This window comes from Drosophila teissieri, chromosome 2R (genome assembly GCF_016746235.2).
Source record: "Drosophila teissieri strain GT53w chromosome 2R, Prin_Dtei_1.1, whole genome shotgun sequence".
NCBI classification, from domain to species: Eukaryota; Metazoa; Arthropoda; class Insecta; order Diptera; family Drosophilidae; genus Drosophila; species Drosophila teissieri.
In genome coordinates this window covers 12,453,443-12,476,385 of record NC_053030.1, presented here as the reverse complement: position 1 = coordinate 12,476,385, position 22,943 = coordinate 12,453,443, and the positions used below count along the sequence as shown (strand labels likewise).

Here is a 22,943-nt window from a genome sequence, read left to right as displayed (position 1 = left end):
GAATGTAGTGTTTTATTGCTTTAAATTTTTAAAATTGTATTTTTATTGTTTATAATAAATATATATATATGTATACGTAAAGTAATATTAGCATTAGAATTTGTATTATACATAATGTAGGCTACTCGAGTTGCTTTATTTGTAGCTTTTCCGCTTCGTTATTAGTTACAGTATATCTTACAGAAGTGCAACTCCGTTTTGCTTATTTGTCTTAGAGTACATACTACGAGCTATTTTAAATCATTGTCTTCCATCGGTTAAAGTATCTTAGTTAGCCTAGGCTTAACCCTAGCTTCGCTTAGCTTAATGTGTGTGTTTTTATGTATTCTTGGGCAGTTGGTGTCGCAAGAATGGGTTAAAAAAATACTTTAGTCTAAAGTATCGGGCCTACAACTTAGAGTAATGTTAGGTCGGTGCTATGCTTGAATTCCTATTTTCCTATACGAATGGCATAACAAGATTGCAAATAAAATATATAATATATATATATATGTAAAGAATATACAACATGGCAAAAGAAAGTGTAATGACAAGGGGTGGCGGGGTACACGGATGGGAATAGTTAACAAAAATAAATAAATAGATCGAGAACTTATCAAATAAATACTACATGAATTACGTTGCATAGTTGCCTGTCTATCTCTCATTATGCAAGGAACAAATTATATTATAAGTATTTTTCGAGAACGCTCCCGGTAGTTACAAAAGTGAGCTATCCTTTAGAGAAACGAAAACGTTCTTGCAAAACTAAATTACACTAAACATATTCTGCCCGCACTGTAGGCAGGTGAAATAGTTACAACTGGTTTGGGGTGTGTGTCTCGTGTTTGCACTTAAACATTTAAAATTTAGCTTAGGCGTAGAAATTATTTTAATTTACGATGCTCTCAAGTTTGCCGTGAACCGAATACATTTGATCCGTACATTTGATTCTGCCGCAAATCCATTCGCGTGTATGTGCTTTTCTGTGTGTTGAACAACATTTGATTTATATTCTTGTAGGCATTTGGTTTTTTGAGTAAAAAAATAAATTTCGTATGCACATCCAACAGTGTGGTAATATCAATGAGTTAGCTTGGCTTATGTTTGAGTTAATATTCTTTCCATTTTTTGTTTTCTTTTTCTTTTTTACAGCACACGCAAGCGCTCCAGCTGCGTTTTCCCCGCTTTTTGGTGGCCAAATGTGACGATTTTTGAAGTAGTATTCTAAAACCCTATAAAACAAGTGAACGTTGCCGACGGCACAGAGCTGAGTTCCAGCTTTGCGCCATGGGCAACCGAATCGGCGCTGAACAGTTGAGAGATTTCTAAAAGAAGTAAGTGGTCGGCATTATGGTGGCACTGTTCAAAAATCGACCCATTTGGCCACCCATTAGACCCTACGCGGCGAACAACTGAGCAGCAGCAGCAGCGGCAGCCTGTTGCTGTTGTTGCTGTTGCTGCTGCTGCTGATGTTGGGGAGCAGTGGCCAGGATGGGAATGGCCGTGCCGTCGGCGGTCAGGATCAGCGTCTGCGTGGCCTGGGGCGCCGACGTGGCCTGAGCCTGCGTCGCCGGTTCGGTGGCCAGGGCCACGTTGCCCGGCAGCGCAATCAGCTGCTGCTGACCCGCCTTGCTGGGATGCGGCACCTGGGTGGCGGCGATTATGCTGCCATCGGCCGACTGCAGCAGGATGGTGTTGGCCGGCAGGTTGAAGCAGGTCACGGTGCCGTTGGAGGCCACCGTCTGCAGCTGAAGCGGAGGCGGTTGGGGGGCCAGCAGCATGGTGGTGCCCGTTGCGGCCGTCGCATTGTTCGTGCTGCTCAGATCGAGACCATCGGCGTCCGTCGCCTCTTGCAGCTCCGGCTGCTCCTGGCTGGGCTCCTCGTCGATAATCTCCTCGACCAGGTCGTCCTCGTTGAGCTCCTCGATGATGTCGTCGTCGTTCTCGATGTAACCGGAAGCCTCAACGCCGGAGCTAACCAAATTGACGACACCCGGCGGCGAGGGTGTTGGCGTGGGCATGGCCAGGTAGTTCTCACCCGACTTGGCCGTCACGGCCGTGCCTTTGGGTATGCGGAACTTCCGCAGGATCTGGGCAGTCGAGGAGGAGAGCCCGGCCAGGGCAACAGCATCCTCATCCATGTCCTCGTCCAGCTCGTCGTCCTCGGCCAACAGCTCCTCCTCGACCACCGGCTGCTGCTCCACAGGTGCTGCTTCCGGCGCGACGATTACTTGGCGCTGATTGCGATTAGATGCATTGACGCGCACTAACGTAACGCCTCCGCTTCCAATTCCATTTCCCGTTCCGGTCTTGGTGTTGCCATTAAGAATGCTGAGCTGCGGCTGCTTGGCGGCACCACGAGCGGCCAGCAGAATGACAGGTGTCTTCTTGGCCGCCGGCTTGAGGCCATTGCTCGCGCTGCTGCTCACCACGGAGGACGCATTGTTGCTGCTGGCAGTGTTGCTAGTGGCGTTGCTGCTGCTGCCGCCGTTGCTGCTGCTGCTGTTCGTGTTGGGAGGAAGGATTTCATTAGTCGCATTTCTTGTGGGTGGCGGCACTTGGGACTGGGCAGGGGGATTGGGCATGGGAGAAGTTCGGCTCGAGTGGGTCACAAAGTCAGTGAACTTGTCGACGAAACTGCTGCCACTGCCACTGCGGCTGCCGCTGCTGCCACTGCTGCTGCTGCGGCTGGTGATGCTGCTGCTGTTGCTCTTGCTGCAACTTGTGCTGCTGTCGGCAAGACGAGCACGGGCATTAGCCTGCTTGACGACGATTTCTTCGTAGTAAATGCGATACGCCTCCACTTGCCGGCGCTGCGAATCATCTTGTGGTGTGGTGTTATTGGTCTGACTCTGATTCGGATTCAGATTCAGATTCGGATTTGGTTTGGTGGTGGTGTTCTGGGTTCTGTGGTTGTTGCTGGGTGTTGTGGTGTTGTATGGCCGCTTGAACATTTGTTTCTGGTGGTTGTCGTGTTTAGAAGAACCTGTTGTTGTTGTTGTTGTTGTTGATGATGTGGTTGTTGTGTCGCATGATCATGAATTTTTGTGTGCAAATCATAGGGAATAACACAAAAACACAAACAACAGACGAACGTAAAATGTTGTCGGGTGAAAAAGAAAAATAAAAACAATTTGATTAGCATATTTGCTGATTTCTCATTTCAATTGGTGTTAGTTTCGATCGTTTCGACTCCTTTCGTTTAATTTAGTTTGTTAGATATGCTTAAATCAAAGTTAATTTTGGTTAGTAAATGATAAGGGCTCTTATGGCTGATAGCTTAAATGGATCGAATGTGGATGTGTGGATGGATCAGATAGTGTTGCTCCCGGATGGTCAGTGGCTAGTGGTTAGTGGTCAGTAGATGCCGCTTCAGATACTTACACCCCACCATGTACACAAAAGTATCTGAGCAGTGCTGTTCCCATTATTTGTTTGAAAACCAATTGTTATTAGGATGCAGTTACCCAAGGGGACATGGGTTAGTAACAAAACATAAAAGTATTGTGCAAAACAAAATGGGAAACAAAAAATAAGGCGAATAAACAAAAGTACACATACCTTTCACTAATTGTCCAATATTTTTTATATGTATGTTTATATTATTTTTTATGTGTGTTGGAGATCATTTTTTGGTTTGTTTGTTTGTTTGCTTGTTGCTTTCGAATATTGGTTGTTGCTCGTTGCTGCTCTTGCACACGCACACACAACAGGAGACGATGGAAGAGTGAATGAATCAGTGAATCAACCGAGTGTAATGAGTATGTGATGTGTCGGATGTAAGTACACAAATGCATCGCTAAGTTAGTTTGGTGGATTATTGTTTATATGCTTGGCCGCCGATCTGGGCAAACATTGAAAATGGCTTCCATTTGCGTTGCTTTCGATTGGGTTTATGATTAGGTAGGTGGTATTCACTTTTACACTCGTTTCGTTTAGCTATCGTATTCATTGCGAACTCAGTGTTGAGTCTTGTATTCGGTAAAATAAAATTTTTGGTACTTTGGCTGCAGCTTTCTGTGTCGATCATTTTATTCAGAGAGCTAATAGCACTGCCTCTGATATATCGTAGCTATAGTTAGGAAGCGATTTGGATTTTTTTTTTTTTGAGCGGGTATTATATAGTTGGGTTGTTGATTTGATTGATTGTTTGATTGATTGGTTGGTTGGTGGGTTGGTTGTGTGTACATAAAATAAAACAAGAGAAAAGAAAGAAAAAGAACAAAATTGCATTGAAGTATAAAACGTATTTGAACACAAGTATTTCTCGAAACAAAAAGGGGTTTTGAATTGGTTATATTGTGATTAATTCGAGGGATTAATTTGGTATTATTCGATGGCATATCATTTTACAAGGAAGCAACAACAAGCCACACAAGGAACAGTCTATTCGAAATAGCTCAGTGGGTTTATGATTGGTAAATAAATAAATGCACAAACTTCAATTCATACAACTAAAGTACCAACTGAAAAACTCTGTTAACTACTAAGTTAAGTAAATACGTAATAAATAAAGATGTACATAAGGATGATTACAAAATAATACAACTAAGATATATGCATAATCCTAAATTAAAACTAAACAAGTCAATACTTAATGTATCCCCCCTTCCCCTAATGTTCGGTTTTCGTGTTTTGTAGGCGGCCATCGGGTGTTTAGTGTTTATTTTTTAGTTTTCAGTTGTAAGTACACCGTCGATTCGCGATTCTAAATACGTGAAAGGAAGATCGGAGTCGCAGTCGCAATAAAGGGGTTACGGAGGCAGAGATAGCAATATGGATTAAGTTTTAGATACAGGTACAGGTACAGGTACAGATACAGAGATATAGTACAGATACAGATACAGAGCGGCAATCTAATCGAGCGCGTTACACTAAGAGAAAAGTCGGGCAGACAAGGGAGGCAGGGAAGTGGGCAATAGTGGGCTTGGTTAGTTGGAAAGAGCGTTTACCTAATTTCTTTGGTTTCCAGCAGCGACGAGGTGTTCACATCGTTCACCGCATTGATCATCGAGGTGGGCGAGAAGGGCAGGTGGTACATGGAGGCGGTGTCCAGGGTGTAGGCGTCACCGCCCTTGATCAGCAGCTCGTTCTTCAGCTCCATGAACTGCTGGTGCGGATTGTGGTGCGTGGCGAAGGGCTGCTGCTGCAGTAGTTGCGTCTGCTGGTGGTGTTGCTGCTGGTGGTGGTGCTGCTGCGGCTGGTGGTGCTGCTGGTGCTGGTTCTGCGCGTCCAGCGCGTTCGCATTCAGCGTGGGCTGCGCTCCGCCGTGCGTGGTGAAGGTGTATTGCGAGTAGGGACACAGGTCGCCCAGCTCGGCCGTCTCCAGCTTGGGTTGGAAGTTCTGCAGGCCGTCGGGCGTCAGGATCTGATAGCTCTGTACCGTGCCGATCACGTGCTGCTGCTGCTGTTGTTGCTGCTGCTGCTGCTGCTCGGCCGACGTCGGAGTGGCCGCCGCCGTGGAGCTCAAATAGGTCACGTTGTCCAGCTCGTAGTGGGGTTGCTGTTGCGCCTGGCTGGCGGGCTGCTGCGTTGGCTGCTGTTGCTGCTGCTGCTGCGTCGTCTGATATGTGGCCGTGGTCTGTTGGCGCTGAGCCTGCGGCGCCGTCGTGTATATCGCCTGGGTGCCGTCCAGCTGCAGGGGCACCAGGTTGCCGGCTTGGTCCTGGATCATGATGCTCTGGCCGTGCAGCTGCTGTTGCAGCAGCGCCTGCTGCAGTTCCAGTTGGTTCGAGTAGATCAGCGTGGTGGTGGGCGCCGCCGGCTGACCGTTTGGCGTGGCTGGTCCTCGCTGCAGGCCCACGGAGCTGGTGGCGCCCGGATTGGCCAGTGCCAGCTGTGCGCCTCCAGGCAGAATCATGCCGCTGAAGTCCAGCGAGGGCAGCGTCTGCAGCTGATGCTGCGGCTGCGACGGCGTCGTGGGTGCCAGCGTTGTGATGCTGTGCTGCATCTGCTGCTGCTGTTGCTGCTGCTGCTGGGAGTGGCTCACGCTGACCGGCGCCATGGTCAGGGACTCACCATTCTGCACGTCGTCCAGGACACTGTCGATCTGCGCCAGCCGCTTCTTGGCCGGCGTACTGCCATCGCCGCCCTTCGTCTTGCGGACGCGCGGAGTGCGAGCGGTACGCGCCCGCTTGGTCGGCGGACCGTCAGCCTTGAGCGGAGTCGTGGTGGCCGATGGCGGCATGGGCACGTCGCCGTGCTTGTCCTTCTTGTGCATCTTCATCTTGTCCGGACGCGAGAACTCCTTGTTGCAGATGGGGCAGGCGAATATCTTGCGATTTTGACCCTCGTGAAAGAGGTAGGCGTGTCGCTGGAAGCTGTACTTGTTCTTGAACGTCTTAAAGATGTCGTTCTTGGCGCAGACCAGGCAGTAGGCCACGCCGTCGATGATGTGCTCGTAGCGGGCGATGTCCAGGCCACGTACACTCATCTTCTCCAGGTACTCGCCCTGCTCGTCGTCGGCGATGACGCGCGTCTTGCGCTTGCGCTTCTGCTTGGCGGCCGCCGCCGATCCCGATTTGGGTACCATTGAGGAGAGCACCGTGGTGCCGGATCCCGGCTGGTCCTGGCTGATCGTGTAGCTGGTGGTGCCGGCTGCCAGCTCCGCCGCCTCGGCCTCCACCTCGGCCTTGATCACCTGGAACTCCTCGTACTCGTGCTCCTGGTCCGCATCGTGCTCGTTATCCGGATCGTGTTCGAGGCTCTGCTCCTCGTACTTCACCTGCAACAGGCCGCTCTCCTCCTCGTCCTCCTCGTCGCCAACGACTCCGTGCTGGGGATCGTACTTGATTATGTCGGCGGCCACGGCGCTGCTGCCGTTGCTCAGGCAATCGCTGCTGCCGGGCTCGCTTTTGAGTACGTGGTACTCCTCGTACGTGTTGCCATCGAACTCGATGATCGTGCCGTCCGTGTTAACCAGGGCCGTGGTGGTCGTGGTCGCGGCCGAGTTGGCCTGCGACACGGGAACGGGCGTTGGTGCGGCGGAACTGACCGCTGGCATGCCGCCGTTGTAGTTCTCGAACACTATGGTGGTCGGGGTTTGTCCATCCTCGCCGGTGGTGGTGATGTAGTGGTAATGTTGCTGTTGTTGCTGCTGCTGCTGCTGCTGGTGCTGCTGCTGCTGCTGCTGTGTGGCGGCGATTGTGTCCACTCCGTTGGTGTTGGCGTTCGTGTGCAGGATGGAGGACGAACTAATAGTTGTGACCACATTGTCTTTTGTTTATATATATTTTGAAAATACATATTTGGTTTGGTTCATAAAAGATGTGTTTGAATGTAATATTTGCATAAATCAATAAATCAATTCGTAATTGAAATCGAAATCAATCAACAATTCACTCAAATCAGGTTCGCATAAAACAAATTATGTGCAAAATGAAAGCTACTTGCGGCCAACTGCATATACGCAAATGCCACAGATGGAGTGCATCTGCTGCATTTACGGACGGGCCTCTTCATCGAATCGATTGGATACGGCAATACAGGACATATAGATAGAACGTGAGTGAATTGGTTTTTGTTTGTCGGTAGAATTTGTGTTTTTACTTAGATCTACATTACAGCAATCGTAATCGTAACTCTGGTACAGTACTCGCAACTCAATACGTACTAAATAAAGTTAAATAAATAATCGACTTCAGTAACTGGGGTGGTGGTAACAGGTGGACAGAGCAGAGATGAAACTGGTGTGTGTTGGTCAGACTCCTACGCCTCCTACTTTCGCGGAGGAGCAGGAGCAAAGAGTGGGAAACAATAAGTGAGAGGTAGAAGACGGGAAAGTGTCGTGGCTAAAAGTAACTAAATCATAAACGCAAATCTAAAAATAATAAACTCAATTTTCAAATTTGGCGCGCAAGTGCTGCCAGGAGTCGGCACGCGCATGGGCAGCACTGATGCTCTCATTGGACTCACTGCTTGGGCGCCAAACTTTGAACTTTGAACTGCAGAACAAACGAGCTTAAACTAGCTAATAAAGTAAAATAATACGTGATCGACAATTGTTTTTGAGCCTTTTTCGACGCGTTACTGTTTTGCACGGAGCTCCCTCCCTCGGTTGAAATGATTTGTGCATTTATTTATGTGATTGTTCCAATGCTCTCGACAATTCGAGAAGAGACAGGACACAGACCTGGGAAAGGGTGTCGCAAATTAAAGACGAGCATGTAGTGTGTGGAGCAGTTGAAAGCGGTTGTTGTTATTAATTGGGCGATGCGATTGGATTTCGATAGGTTGGTAATGGTTAATTGAAGATTTCATTGCCTTTTTATTTCATTTCATTTAATTTGTTTTTTATTTCGTTTTTTGGGAGGGGCAAAGGTGTGACAAGAACACGGAACACACAAATGGAAGTCAAATTCAATGTTTGTTCGCATTCGAACATTCGTTCTCCCTTAGTGGCGCGCGTTTGAATTTTGGCACAAAAAGTTCAGAAATAAAAATGCAGTTTTCAATTTGGAATGTAATGAAGTGAAGGTGATATCGAATGGATGACATGGACATGGACATGGATGTGCGACAACACTTACAGAACGAAACAATTGATTGGACTCGAAGTTGGCCAATTCGGATGACGGTCAAAATCATAATTGTGTGAGTTTGTATTTACAATGAGAGCGGTTAGTGGTAATAGCTTCAAACTGAAACACCAAATACGAGTACACAAGAGGGTTAAACCATACACAAAGACTACAACCAACAAACAAATTAACGTAAAGCGAACAAATTCAAGTTGTACACTTACCGGCAACGCTGGTTGCAACATTCTGTTGCTGCTGCTGCTGCTGCTGCTGCGGACTACTGGCCGTAGTTTGATATGAAGCCGTGGCGGCAGTCACGGCATGTCCGTTTGCATCACAGAGTATTTCATTTTGCAGCTGATAGACATTGCCATCCGTGCTCGTATATTGCTGCTGCTGCTGCTGCTGTGGAATGCCATTCAGGGTATTGGCCGCGGGCAACATGTTGACGTAGACAATCTGTTGCTGCTGCTCTTGACTAGACTTGGATGTGGATGCTTCTGCGGCTGCTGTGGCTGCTGTTGCTGCTGTTGCTGCTGCTGCTCCTGCTGCACTCGTTTGACTTTGACTTAGTTTTGGTATCTTGCCCTCGAATTTACGCGATTGTTGCATAAATTGCAGCGACTGTCGCTCCTTTTTGGCATCTGAAAAACGTCAATCGATAGAGTTTAGTACTTGAGCGAGCAGGGATTTCAATAGTGGTTTGTGATTCAATGCGGTTCATACGGTTACTGTGGTGTAAACACACAGGCACACACACACACACATGTGGACTCGGGGGTTTTCTGGGGAGGAGGCATTGCGATTGGGTGGAATGAGGGTGAGTAGTCAAAGCGAAAGAGCAAGTGAAGCGGATTCTGGGGCAGCAAAATAAGAGGAACGGATCAGGCCCAGACAGCACCAACACCTTGGATTCGGTTTAGTAAAACAGTTTTGGTTTTCGGTTAGTTTTTAGCATAGACTTAAAAGCGTGATCGTATATTTATCTGACGCACTCTTACAATTAGAACGATTTATTTGTACATTAAACGCAAAACAAAAACGATGAAATGCATGTGGAACGGCATGTGAAACATTGTCAATTTGGTTAGAACAAAAAATGCTGTGGAATTTGGAATGATTGTAGCTAAAGAAGGGACATTTGGTCATTGGAGCAGTGGGGCATTGGGTTAAAGAAGTTGGATGGCTTGGAGGTGGACAGGTGAAGCTGTGATTATGTGGATGCAGTGGTGCAGTGGCTGCTTAAGCTGCTGCTCTCACCTCCTCCGCCATCTGCTGCTGCTGTTGCTGTGTTTGTGACTGGTGATGCTGTTCCAGCTGCCACGGCTGATGTGGTGGTTTTAACAGCAGTGGCAGCAGAAGTGACCGCCGGAGATGTGGCACTAGTGTCCTTTTTCCGCCGTGCAGGAGTCTTTCGGGGCGTGCCGCTGGCCTTGCCGCGCCGTGCGCCCCGCGACGTCGAGGAAGTGGAGGAGGCTGGCGATATGGAGCGGTCGTCCTTGGTGCGCGGACTACGACCGCGACTGTTTCGCGAGTTACTCTTGCGCTTGGACGCCAGCCAATCGTCGTCGTAGTCGGCGTCGTAGCGCCGCTTCTGCTTGCGCCGCTTGAAGTCCTCCTCCTCATCATCATCTTCTGTCAAGAAGCAAAAGGGGGAAGACAAAGAACAAATGCGAGAAAGGAAACATATTATAGTTCAGCTGGGGAAGGGGGGAGATCGTTTTGAAGGGCACCTGCCGGCCCACACACCTGTGCCGTCGTCTATGTACTCAAGCAGCTCCTGCTTGGTCTTCAGATCCGCCGGACTCTGTAGACTCATGGCATCCTCGTTGGGAAAATCAGCCTCATCCGTGGCCAGATCGCCCATGTCCAGCGTCAGCACGCTCTCCTTCAGCATGGCCTTGACGTCGTCGGGCACGTTGGGATTCTGCTGGATTTCATCCAGATCCAGATCGGGATTACGCTCTTTGAAACTCTTGGCCTTGGTAGGATTGCATTGCTTTTTCATTCTGCGGAGGAGCAGGAGATGGGAATAAGACACACTGGAAGCCCTAAGGAGCGCAAGGAAACCTACTTTTTATCACACAGCAAGACATCGAGATGTGGTGGCAGGGGAGCTGCACTGGGCACCCCGTTCGGCGGATCCTCCGGATGCCGCCCCACATCACGCCCCTCCATCCACAGATCGTAGCGATCGCTTTGGAAGCGCTTGACAAATGTGTCCATCGAGATCTTGACCATGTCGTTGCTGCAGGTGCACTGCACCGCCCGCTTGCCGTACTCGATCCAGCGCTCCATGGCAAAGTTGGTGGACTCGGCACAGTTGAAGCCGTGATTGAAGCCGGCATGGTAGCCGAACGGAAACGTGATCATGATCTCGCCCGCCTCCTGCGTGATCTGCAAGAGCCGGATTTAGTACGGCCACTAGGGACATGATTACTACCGATAAACGCACCTTACTGACGGGCACGTCGTGTTGCTTGAGAATCTGTGGTGAAATCAACGTCATCTTGTGGCGCAAGTATGCGTTGCAATTCTTGTAACTGGCCGGAAAGTATTGGTTGGCCACCTTCTCCAGCTTGCGACCACACTCCGGCGGCACCACATACCACGTCTTTGGCGCCCCAAAGTGCAAGTAATTGATGGAATAGAGGTCCATGTCCTCCGTGTGCCATGCGAAAGTCGTCTTCCACATGCCAAAGTACAAGTAAGCTGTGTTCACGCCGTCTATCTGGATGTTATAATCCTTGTTGACATAGTCAAGAATAGTACCCAGCCGGTTGATGTTCCAGCTCTGCAACGGCAAACGAATCGGCAACGAATCATCAACTAAAGCCCAAACCTAAACCTAAACCCTAACCCTAGCCAACTTACATCCTGGTCGGTGTCTGTGATGCTTCCGCTAACGTCTGCCCCATAAATGGGCGCCACATATGTTATGTTCTTCCAGTACTTGCGCTCCAGATCCTCAAAGTCAAAGTGTTTGGGTGTGGCGTAGCGCTCGGTGCTGGCCAGCTCGCTAAACTGCTTCACTGTGAGTGGCTTTTTCTGGATGTTGATCTGCTGATAGTAGCCCTGCTTGCCCGTTACCACCTGGCATATGGGCGCTGGTATTGTGACATTGAGGGCATCGAGATCGGCGTACCCACTGCGACGGGGCACCCATTCCGGCGGAGGCACCACCTTGGCCAGACCGGCCTTGTGGGCGCCCTGTGACTCCATGTAGGCCACATACTTGGGAAAGTCCTTGAACTCCTCCCAGGTGGGTCGAAAGACCATGATGCGTGGCACCTCTGACATTTTCATTTTCGTCTCAGCTTTTCTCTTTCTTTTTTCAATGCCGACCTGTTGTCGGACTTTTCAATCTTTGAGCCGAGACACTTTTCTCTCGGGCGCTTCGATCTGGAACTGTGATAGAAGCAGCATTAAAACTCCGTACTCCCGTGCACGGCCCATTAATCCCGGGCAGATGCCATTCATGGCCAGCCCGGCTGCCCGTCTGCCTGCCCCGTTGCTAAGCGCTCAGCCATCGGATCGGATCGCTTGGGATCGGCATTATGGCTGGCAGCCACAAAACAAATAGAGAAGGAGCGCTGAGGGAACAGCTGCAACTTTTCGAGGTTTTCTTTTTTTTTTTTTTTTTTAATGGGCGCGGCAGCTACAACAGCAGGCAGGCAGGCAGGACGACTGGCAGGAGAATAGAGGCTGGCAGGATATGCAGTTGCCGTTCCCCCCGCCCCTGTCATTCGAGTGGTTTTCCTCATGGGCCAAGCGGACCCGCAATAACCCATAGGAACCCATAAAAAGTGCAATGATCGTTCGTTTGATAACCTTACTAACTACGCCGAGAAATGTTGTAAATTGAATATGTATATCAGATTTCATGCAGAACCGGCTGAAAAGTTGTGTGTTAAAGGTATAAGCGGTAATATGGAAATTATGTATGTTGGCTGAAAATGGTTAATTCGATTCATTTCTTACCGCACTTTATTTTGTTAAAATATTTATTCAAATATATACATACATATAAGTAAAATATAAAGTAATAAAGATAATGATTGTATAAAACAAGTTTGCCAATTACTTTAAATGTTCCCGACTTTGAAATTTAAATCGGACTGACAAACTAAATAATTCTTCTAAAATTAAAACCGCTATGTATGTAAACACTAAAAATATACATATTTAAACGATCACCAACAGAATTCAGATAACGTAAAATAATGTTTCTAATTTATTTTTCATTTATTTCATAATATGGCGCTTGTTATTAACACTTTCTTTTTATTAGGTTTATAAACGTTAGAATTAACATACAAAATAATGTAACTAAAATGACTGGCTGGACTAGTTCTCCAACCTATTATGTATACTATAATTGTTTACTTTTTATAGATCCCATAGGATAATTATGAGTTCCGTATATGAGTCACTTTAAAGTGTTAAACGTAAAATAAAACACAAGTACGTGAGTCATGCGTGATTGAAAAATTTCTCTGTGTGTATTTCTGTATACGATAAGCCTCCCAAACAAAAAAAAACACAATAAATCAAGATGAAGTGGATAATTAATTATTAAGCCCCAGGACGAACCGTTATTCCCATGCCATTTATAGTCATTTATAGGGATTGAAAACGCCCAATAAGCAAATGACACAAATCCGGCGACATCTTTTTCCCAGTCAATTCCAATTTCAATCGTTTTTCCGTTTGTTTTTCCTATTTTCCGGACAAGCAGAATGGAAGCTCTGCAGGCCAGAGGAGCAGCAAGGATAACGATAACGAGGACAACGCTGTGCGAGACATCCCAGAGCACTAGATGAAAATTTACGCAATTTTTCGAACACGTAGAAAACTGTACCACCACCCGAGAATTTTTTGAGAGCGAGAAGACCAAAAGCGAACGAGAGCGGAGAGCCGACGATGTTGGGGAAGGGGAGGGGTAACGGGATGTCTGAGAGGGGGGAGATGACGAGTGCGCAAAACTATTTGCTAGTTGACAAGGGGAGAGCGAATATGGTGGGAAGAGCGAGTGAGCGGGCAGGATATACTCGCTACAGAGGGGATTCGACATGGGCGAGTCGCAATGCAGCGAGTGCGTATGCATGTGTGTATGTGTGTGTATGTGTGTGTGTGTGTGTGTGTGTTTACGAATATGTGAGTGTGTTTGTGAAAGGACGAAATTTAGAACTCACTTGTGATGTGCTTTGATGGGTTTTTTTTTTTTGGTTCTGCTTCTCTAGTTTATTCGATGCTCGCCGTGCGTAAATCCCAACAAAATGTCAAAAGTACTTTTGTAACTATATGAGCAACTCCTGCTGGATGTGACTGTTGTTCCGGATGCTACTGCTTTGCTTTTGTTTGAATTGATTGGTAGTTTATTGCACATTATTTTATTGTGTATTTGCATATGAAACTTTTGCTGCTTTTTAACTAACTGTAACTAATTTGCACAATTTGATGTTTTACGATACGATACACTTGAGCACTAATTTCTGGGTTTTACTATTCTTGTAGAATGGTTTAGGTAGAATACTTTGGTTTTGCTGCGTGATTGGTATTAATTTATGTTATCCTGCAACATCTGATGGCGTCGTTGTTTTGCGTTTTACACAGTCTTCGACTTGATGGCTGCTGCTCTCTCTATTCGAGGATGTATATTTATATATATGTATATCTATGTGGATGGCTAACTGGCACTCACGACGGACGCGACATGTCTGAGCGGTCTGAGTGGCAAGCGTCGACTGAACGGCAATTCGATGCCAGGACGATGGCGACGCAGGCGTCGAAAGAACTCGCTCTTCGCTCGCGCACACACACAGCAAGCGCGCACACACAGACACGCTCACGCACACACAGTCACGTCGCACAAGAGCGTTGTCCTTTTAATGCGAATGCTCTGGTCAAAGCATAATGCGAAAGGAAAATTGGTGTAGAGCAAGAGGGAGACGGCGCAAACAAGTTTGACAGGATAATTGTGAATAGGGAAATGCAAGCCGTGTGGAAAACTGGCAGTTTTAATCGCTCCTCCTTTTTCCTCTATTCCTCCGTGGCTCGAACAATGCCTTCTTTTCTGCTCTTTAGTTTTATTGCGAAAAGCAAATGTGGCAAAAGGAAAAATGCATTCGCCATGCGAAACGCTCTCTTCTGCAGCCGCGAATTCTCTCTCTTTCTCTGCAGCTCAGTAAGCAGTCAGAGAAATCGCAAAGGACTTAATCCTCATTATGCATTGTCCTGGCACGGATTTCGGATTTTGGCGAAGATCTAATCTAGGACTTACTGATCCCGGATCTCTAGCGATCGTTCGTAGGTAAACGACAGCGACAGAGGTTAGAGGTTGGAGATCCACTTGAGACGGGACGCAAGGACCCTCTCACTTGAGACGGCTTCGTGTGTCTCGTACTTAATAATTGCATATTTTTATAATTATTGCAAAACCAACAAATAGGGTTTAGAGCAAGGCTCGTTTGGCATACTTGTTGGTTTACTTGTGTGCTACAAATTCCCATTTAATACGTGCTATGCAGAGTAAACAATTTTATTGATCGACTTCAACATTTGTACTCATCCAATTAGCTATTAAAATATGGCTTGAGCTTGCATTACATTTTATGAGGACATAGTTCGTTTGCAGATAATTGTACGAGCTAAATAAGTACATCATTTTAAGCCGATCGCAATAATCCCTTAAAATTATTCCGTGCTCAATTATATTTCCCAATCATTTTGGTAATAAGAAAATGTTATATTGTAGCAACTGTTAGGGACATTAATTTTCCCAAAGCGCAAAAGTATAATTTGTTAGATCCCTTATAATGTACAATTTAATGGCATATGCGCTTGGCGAATACAAATTAGCACATCTGCAACTGCAGCGAGCAATTACGTGATAGCGTTTCGATAACAAGGTTTCTTGCATCCTGTGTGCAGAAAACCCATACAAAAACCGACGCGAAATATTAAAACAGCACGGGGAGCGAAGGAGAGGGACAAAAAAGGAAAAAGGAAACCGGGCTGAGTAATTACAGCAGCTTGAAACGGCGAAAGGAATGCCTTGTGGTAGTATAAATTACAACATGTCATTAGCCGGGCGACGCCTATGGAAAAATGGAGCTTGGGGAGCGGCCAACGGCAGGATCAAAGCGTGACCAGAGCACAAAAGTACGGTCACACTGCACGGCAGGACTTTCAACGAAAGAAACCAAAAGTGGCGGGGTGCCCAAGGATCCTGTCGTGAAAACTTGTTTCTCCAAAGCAACTCAGGCATAAAGCAAAGAGAGAGAGAGAGAGAGATGACGAGCGGAAAAGGACGAAAGAGAGAGAGCTTGCAGCGAAGCAGCGAGAATGTCCAGGCGGCGGCTTCAACTTCCGGCAGGAATGGCTCACATACACACACACGTACTAACAGTGCAGTTGTGTACACAATGTGGTCATTGACTGAACGGTAAAAAGCGAAAACAGGAACCAACAGCAGCAGCAGCAGCAACAACAAGGACAACAACAACTGGCGATGACGTCGTCGATGAAGAACACACGGAGAACCGCCATAATGCGCGTCCCCTTTTTCCACATTCCCACCGCGCCCCCCTCCACTCCTCACCATTCCACTCCGCCTGTCATTTTATATTCCATTTTACAAACGCACACACACACACACACATACATACACGAGCACACACATTCGTCCTGTGCCTCGTGTGATTTCACAAGGCATTTCTCCAACACAATTTCTCACAAAATTTCAATTCGAGCTCCGCTGCGCCTCAGCTGCGACAACAGCTACAAGATTATTTATGCTTTTTTCTATGCTTGTTCCTGCCGCTCGGCTCGTTGTTGTTGTTGTAGCTGTAGCTGTAGCTGCCGTAGTTGTTCCTGCTGCCAGTTGCCTGTTTATATCCTTTTGTGACGCAAAGCACGCGCGTCGAATCCGCACAGTGGGATTTAACTAATAAAGTGGGAGCATTCTAAGTTTACACTTATAATTATTTTATGAACAAAATAAGATTAATAAAACAAATTTATTTTCCTTCAAAACCAATTGATTAAAAGTCTCAATTTATATTTATATATTTTAGAAAAAAAGTTTAGTTCGGAGAGTTTGGGACTTTGTTTTGCATTTTGTCCACTGAGCAACAGTCCTTTTCATAGTGTTTTCTTATTAATCTTTCCTAACTTATTCGTATCCTTTAACTTATTTTTCTACCTTAAGTACATATATGAATATGCCTTTGGAGAAAACCCAATTGAACTAGCTGTTCTAATATTTCGATGCGAAAGTCGCCGGAAGGTAGCAACAATTGCTAGAAGCTTTGAAACTTTCGCTGCAAGACCAGACAATGAGCGAAATGATTTTTGGGCTTTAAAGGATTAACAACAACAACACATTCCTAATAACATTAAAGATATCCCACTGTGCGGCGAGGACAGGCATCGACCAAAAAGCAAAGCACGCGTCCCCTTTTCGAAGTTTTCCTTTTGTTGTCCTTTATCTCAATTGCACAACTGTTTGGCTTTGGCTCGTTTCTCTGCCTTTGCCGCTGGCCTTTGTTTTGTTTTCATGCTTTTCGTTCGTTACATTTTGTGATTCCGGTGCGTGTGTGTGTCTCTGTGTGTATTCCTGGTGTCTAGTGCTCCTGCGAGTTCTTTTTTTTTTGAGCAGGCGCCCAGCTACATTCGTCCTGGCGTCCATTCTTTCGGTTATTGATGTTGTTGTTCTGTTTTTGTGTGCTAAGTGAATAGAAAGCGCAAAGGAAGGAGTAGGAAGGAGCAGAATTCGAATTCGATGACAAGTTTCCCGTTGCAGGCTTTCCGCGCACACTCGCTGCTCTCTCTTTCTCTCTCTCTGTCCCCCCTCTCTCTCCCTCTCTCTGGCTATCTCTATTTCTCTGGCGCTCTCTCAGCTGCAGCACGCCCAGCAGCTGCCAATCTAATTAATTCTCCTGTTTCTCGCCATTGTTCGTCTATTGCTCGACACTTTTCGCATCCCAAGTCTTATTGGTCAACAAAATGGCGGCCATGTGGAGCAGAAAGCGCAAGGATGTACGGCTCAGTATATGTATGTGTCTTTAGGACATGTGGAGCAAAAAGTGCCAGGATATATGACTAAGCATATCCTGCATATATACTAATATATACTCCGAGGAAAAGCGAAAACTTTTCAAGTTGCCCGTGCCCGTGTCCGTGTCCGTGCTCAAGTGGCCACTTCGTTATCCTGCGAAGGGAAAGTCGATCGGAGCAGGATGTGCGCACCAGAACCTTAGTCGCAGCAGACAGACACACATTCTATGTTCCGCATTCAGATCTGTGGCATTGCAACATATAGAACGGGGCCATGGGACACTAGAATGCAAAGGCAATACAAAGGACACCCAATTGTGGTTTAAAGCATAAGAACTAAGCAGAGGAGATAATCTTAACGAGAAACTCATTTAAACAATTTATTTTGAAAGGAATATACTTAAGGCAATATACATTTGATTATGAAATTCAGAAAAGCGAACCATTTGCATGCAAATATCTCTATACATAGAAAGGGACAAATGGATTTTAAATGAATTATTAGCCCTACTTTAACAGTTGAATAGTATTGTATAGATAATAGCAAGGAATTAAATCATGATATAGCTCAAAATCAGGACTAACTAATATTTGGTCACTTTATACATTGTTCTCTGAATTTATTTATTATAAACTTGAAGCAATTATATAACTGAAACTTGGGGAAAGCCCTAAACCTTTCCCAACACCAAGGGCTCTAGCCACTTAGCCCGCCTCACAATTCAGTGAAATACCCTCAGTTGGATTGGGACGGATCGCATCGCACCACCCACCGACCACGAGTGCATCACAACCACCCGGCGGGGCGGCGACCTGTTGAGTTGAGTTGACAACTTGTTCGCACTTCATCCACTCGGAACCACCACACCTGACCTACGGACGGGATCTTTGGCAAAAGCACCACCTAGTCGGTCCGGGGGTATGTTTATTATGCTTTATGAATGGGAGCGGGAGCGGATGCTCCTTGCTCTGCCTTAACTACCACCGACCACCACGGATTCGCTCTGTTTTGGTCTCAATTGGTATGGTTTGGTTTGGGTTTTTTTTGTTTTTGGTTGGGAAAACCCCTAAATGTGACGTGTCGAAGACGTTGTGTGGATGGATGACATGCCGGCACACGCCACCGAGTCCATATCAGCCGTAACCGTATCCGTTCCGTAGGTGGTGGGTTCGGAGGCACATGACCAAGCAAGAGCAAGAGCGGATACGGTCGGTGCCGGTGTCTCTGCTGGGGTTGCTTGCGTTTGTTTACATTTTGGGGGGTTTTCCCAACGTCCTTGCACCTACGAGAAGGCCGTGCGGTTCGATGTGGTGCGTGCGTGTGAGCGGAACCACCCCATGCGCCATGTGGCCCAGAGCAAGTGCGCCAAAGTAGGTCGGTGGTTGCTCTGGCTCTGGCTCGGGCTCTTGCCCTGGTGGTGATTCCAAAAATATGCCCAGACGTGTCTAAGGGTTACTGCCACTGCCACTGTCACAGTTTCGCTTTTTGTTTATAAACATTGCGCCAAACAGCTGATTTTTGGCCATCCCCCATAGGCAGTGTCCCGCATTCCGCTCCACACACACACAACCCCAGCAGCACTCTTTCTCCGCCCACACAAAAATTGAGGGGGAAACCCGGCACTCTGCAAGGATAAAGTGTGCTCCAGGCGGAAATTACTGCATCACCTGCATGCCGAGTCCTTAACTCGAACAGCTCGCTCAGGACAGCTGGCTGGCTGGCTGGGTGGCACAGCGGCAGTCCGACAGACCGGCCTTTTTGGAAGCGACAGATGTCTGTCGATGTCGGCCGTAAAATGCAATGGACTGCTCGTGGGCAGGCAGTCCAACGAATTGCAGCCGGCGACTGGGGTATTGAGCTATTAAGGCATTGAGCAGAACCGAGCTCAAAGGACGATGGCTCCGAAGGGATCGAGAGCGAGCCTACGTAGCTGGCCTGCTGTTGCATTGATTACTTCACGGACGGAACAGAAACGAAGCGGTCGTTAACATCTGGCCCGTTTTGCGCTGCTCATCGTTCAACGATCCTCGCCTTGGCATGTGCCACGAACCAAAGGACATCTGCCAGCTGCACAAAGGGGCCCCCAACTATCTATCTAGCTCTGCTATATACTCGTATTTTCAGTTCTTCGGCACAGTAATGCGCTCTTTTTTTTGCGAGCAGGGACCACGAAAAGCTAATTAAACACGAAGTATATAGGGCGATTCCAACTCGTTTTTGATGAATGACATCCTTTGTCCTGCCGCAGTTGCAATGCAGTTACATGTTTTTTGCGGCGACACCATTCAACACAAAGAAAAGTACCTTTTTCGGGGTAAATGTAATAAATCAATCCTAACAGCCTTACTTTTGCAATGAATTCGTTTTGTCAAAATTCTCACAAACCAAGCGTACAATCCGAAGGCCCTATATATACACTATTTAAACCTAAATACATCCAAAATATAATAGATCATAACTCGATTTATGCCCTGTAAATATTTGTCTTCTCTTTCAAACTCCAAGCTGATGAAGCTGGTAAGCAAAGCTGATATGCTGGCTCCACGCCCAGCTGCTTCTCCAGCATCAGCTGCCCGACCCCACAGGATGCCTCTCCAATGGCCAAGGAGCCAGCATAAAAAACCTGCAGCAAACGCAGAGCAAACAGCTTTCCGAAAACTGAACTCTCCCAGCTGTAACTGGACACCGAAACCCGTAGGGATAAGGATGGGCATGGGAATGGGAATGGGGCTAGGGATAAGGTCGAGCACAGGAAGAGGGGAACGATGAGTGCCCCAAACTGGAAAGAGTTTCGAGTTGCGTTCTGAACAACTGGCGGACTGGGTATCAGAACCGGTATGTGAGCGGCAAAAGGACACGACTGCGATCGAAGGCGATTACATTCAATTTACGAGGAACGAGAGCTGGTGAAAGGAGGCAGCCAGAACTGTTACACAATTCGAGACTTCCGCCTGCGACTGTCGTCGGAAAGGAAGTGCTAAATGTCGCTAAAAAAAATCACGACTTCCCCGTCGGTTTAAAGTCTGTCCTGTTCCAGAGGCAGCTGCATTTTGCCACGATGTTTGCGCAGGCGTACATTGAACCTAGTCCTTTTGGCTGAATGAGGCAGGTAAGAACAGAGCCAGACAGGACGGCAGATGTTCCTCTTTGCCAGTCCCTTTTGTCGCAGGTCAGTTGCTGCCTCCAGAAGAGTTGATTTCGTTATCCTGTGGGCACGTCAAAGGCTTGCCAAACATTTGTTTACCTTTGTTTGCTTAGAAGAAGTCATTGAACGGCGGGGCAAGGTTCTATAAACCGCAGCTGCTTTCTAAATAAAGACTACAAAGGCAGCTCAAACATGCATAAAGCCTTCTGATCTCAGGTCGATCTGGCTATTCACGTTGTAAAATGCGCTCCAGTTCATTGATAAGAACCCATCTGTTGAGGAAGTCTAACCAGAGGATACTCTAAAAAAGACTCCCAAATATATTCTTAAAACTTTTCAGAAAACATTTCTCGTGCAAATTGCATATAAGTCCAATTTAATGGCAAGACAAACCGCAGAACTAATCGTATTCCTCCCATAGAAATCGGGAAATAAATAGACCCCAATTTAAGCTTCATTGCTTAATATCATGTTTTCATTACTTAATCAAAAAAAATAAGACAAAAGTTATAATTCGTTGTGTTTCATTACATTCTGAGTTACGAATAACATAGCAGCCTTAGAAACGATCGAAAAATTAATGGTATAGTAATATGAATGCAATTAAAGCTTCGTCAAATAATCACAGTCCTTTTTACCCTGGAAAATGGCATTTTCGTTCATAAAACTTTGAATGAATCGGAAAACTATAACACAAAGTCCACGAAAATGTAGGACCACACTAGTAAAAAGCGGTTGAAACTTCGTCAATATCGTTCTAAGTTCTAATTGCAAGTAAGCTAGCCTAATTTCTTGTTTAAAACAGACAAACGTCTGTTTGTAATAATGTAAGACAGCTTTTTGGTTAATTTCATGTATGTTATTTTCAATCGAAGCCTACTTATCGGAGGCACTTCAAATATCTATTGGTTTCTATAGGACTATTTCTTTGAGATGTCATTTCAAAACAATTTATTAAATATTACATATTAAACCAAAAAATATATGTTGAAATTATACCGATTTAATGTGTATAGAGCCCTAGAAACACGACCTCGACTGTGCCTCACAGTCGTCGGAAAAGGAAGCACACCGCACTGGCGAATTACCCAAGTTAATGGAATTAATTCGCGTCCAAGCGTTCCAGTAAAAAGTGGACGGTACGCAGTGGGCGGTAGGGAGGCAGCCTAGTGGGCGAATTGAAAAATCGATTTTGCACGGCGGACTCGCTGATGCAAATCGCCAATTGGGAAGCAGTGCACTTTCGGCTGGGAAACTCACCCGATGGATATGCCGTGGATGCTGCTCTCCTCCTCCTGCACTCCTCCAGCTCCTGTGTGTGGCTGCTATGGGGCGGCTGGTTCTCTGGAGGATGTGGGGCACCTGGTTTTTCGCGAATTCCCTGTAAACCGCCCTGCTGGTTGCAACGGAATCGGGGAATCGGCGAATCAGCGAATCGGGAATCGAGGAATCGGAATCGGCGTACGTGACCGAGAAAAGGTGCTCGTTCACAATGGACGCAGACGCAGTTTATTTACAATAGATTAGTTGCGCGATGCACATGTCTGGGTGTGTTGTTGTTGTTGTGGTGTTGCTAAATCTATTGTTCCTCGATCTCGTGGATGGCCAGAACGCCCGTGCCCTTGCTGCACGGCAATAGTTTTTAGGATTTATATATTTGGCAGGAACTTCCGAGCCATTCTTATAAGAAGATGGCTGCTTATCAGACGCTTCCTCTGCAGTCCAATGGACACACACTCAATTGGGAGCACTTACACTAAACGCTGTAATTTGTCATTTTATTGGGTGGTACAATGTGTGCAATGTATCCACCGAACTCTGGCCTGATCTATGGGGTCTGTGTTCACATTACATTTCACAAAAGAACAACACGAATTACACTAGCTTATGTATTTATTTTTCGCAAATATCTTGCAATACAAAAACACCAAAAACACGACTGCAAGTGTGACCAGATTGTAGAGAAAACACAATCTAATTCTTGAGCAGGCCTATCGAAATCCGACAGAGATGCTAAACTGATTGAACTGAATTTGTTGAAAACTTGTTGCAATATAAGCCATTTAAAAAATAATCTTTATGTTTGGAATTGGATTTGATTTGGAATTATTAAGTAACTATAGATTCCTTTAACTACTTCAAATAATTCTCGCACTGAAAAATTAGATAACTATTAAATAATTTATATCGTACTTAGCTATTAGAACATTAAATTCTAAGTGGTTGCCATACTTGT

The 22,943-nt window shown here is 46.4% G+C and overlaps 1 protein-coding gene across 6 annotated transcripts; it reads right to left on the bottom strand.

The window, feature by feature from the left end:
* Nucleotides 1-77: 77 nt before the first annotated feature.
* LOC122614905 (kinesin-related protein 9-like) lies at nucleotides 78-22,653 on the bottom strand. 6 transcript variants are annotated; one of them, XM_043789636.1, is made up of 9 exons: nucleotides 21,968-22,653; nucleotides 11,376-11,909; nucleotides 10,957-11,295; nucleotides 10,576-10,898; nucleotides 10,251-10,510; nucleotides 9,762-10,136; nucleotides 8,726-9,145; nucleotides 4,935-7,197; nucleotides 78-2,484 (listed from the first exon to the last, which is right to left on the bottom strand). In XM_043789636.1, exons 2-9 carry the CDS (start codon nucleotides 11,805-11,807, stop codon nucleotides 1,380-1,382), a joined length of 5,517 nt encoding a protein of 1,838 aa, XP_043645571.1. In that variant the 5' UTR covers nucleotides 11,808-11,909; nucleotides 21,968-22,653; the 3' UTR covers nucleotides 78-1,379. The 6 variants fall into 6 exon arrangements, with proteins under 6 accessions (XP_043645571.1, XP_043645577.1, XP_043645575.1 ...); XM_043789638.1 differs by lacking the exon at nucleotides 78-2,484 and adding an exon at nucleotides 2,873-2,968; XM_043789637.1 differs by lacking the exon at nucleotides 78-2,484 and adding an exon at nucleotides 3,562-4,054.
* Between the last annotated feature and the right edge of the window lie 290 nt (nucleotides 22,654-22,943).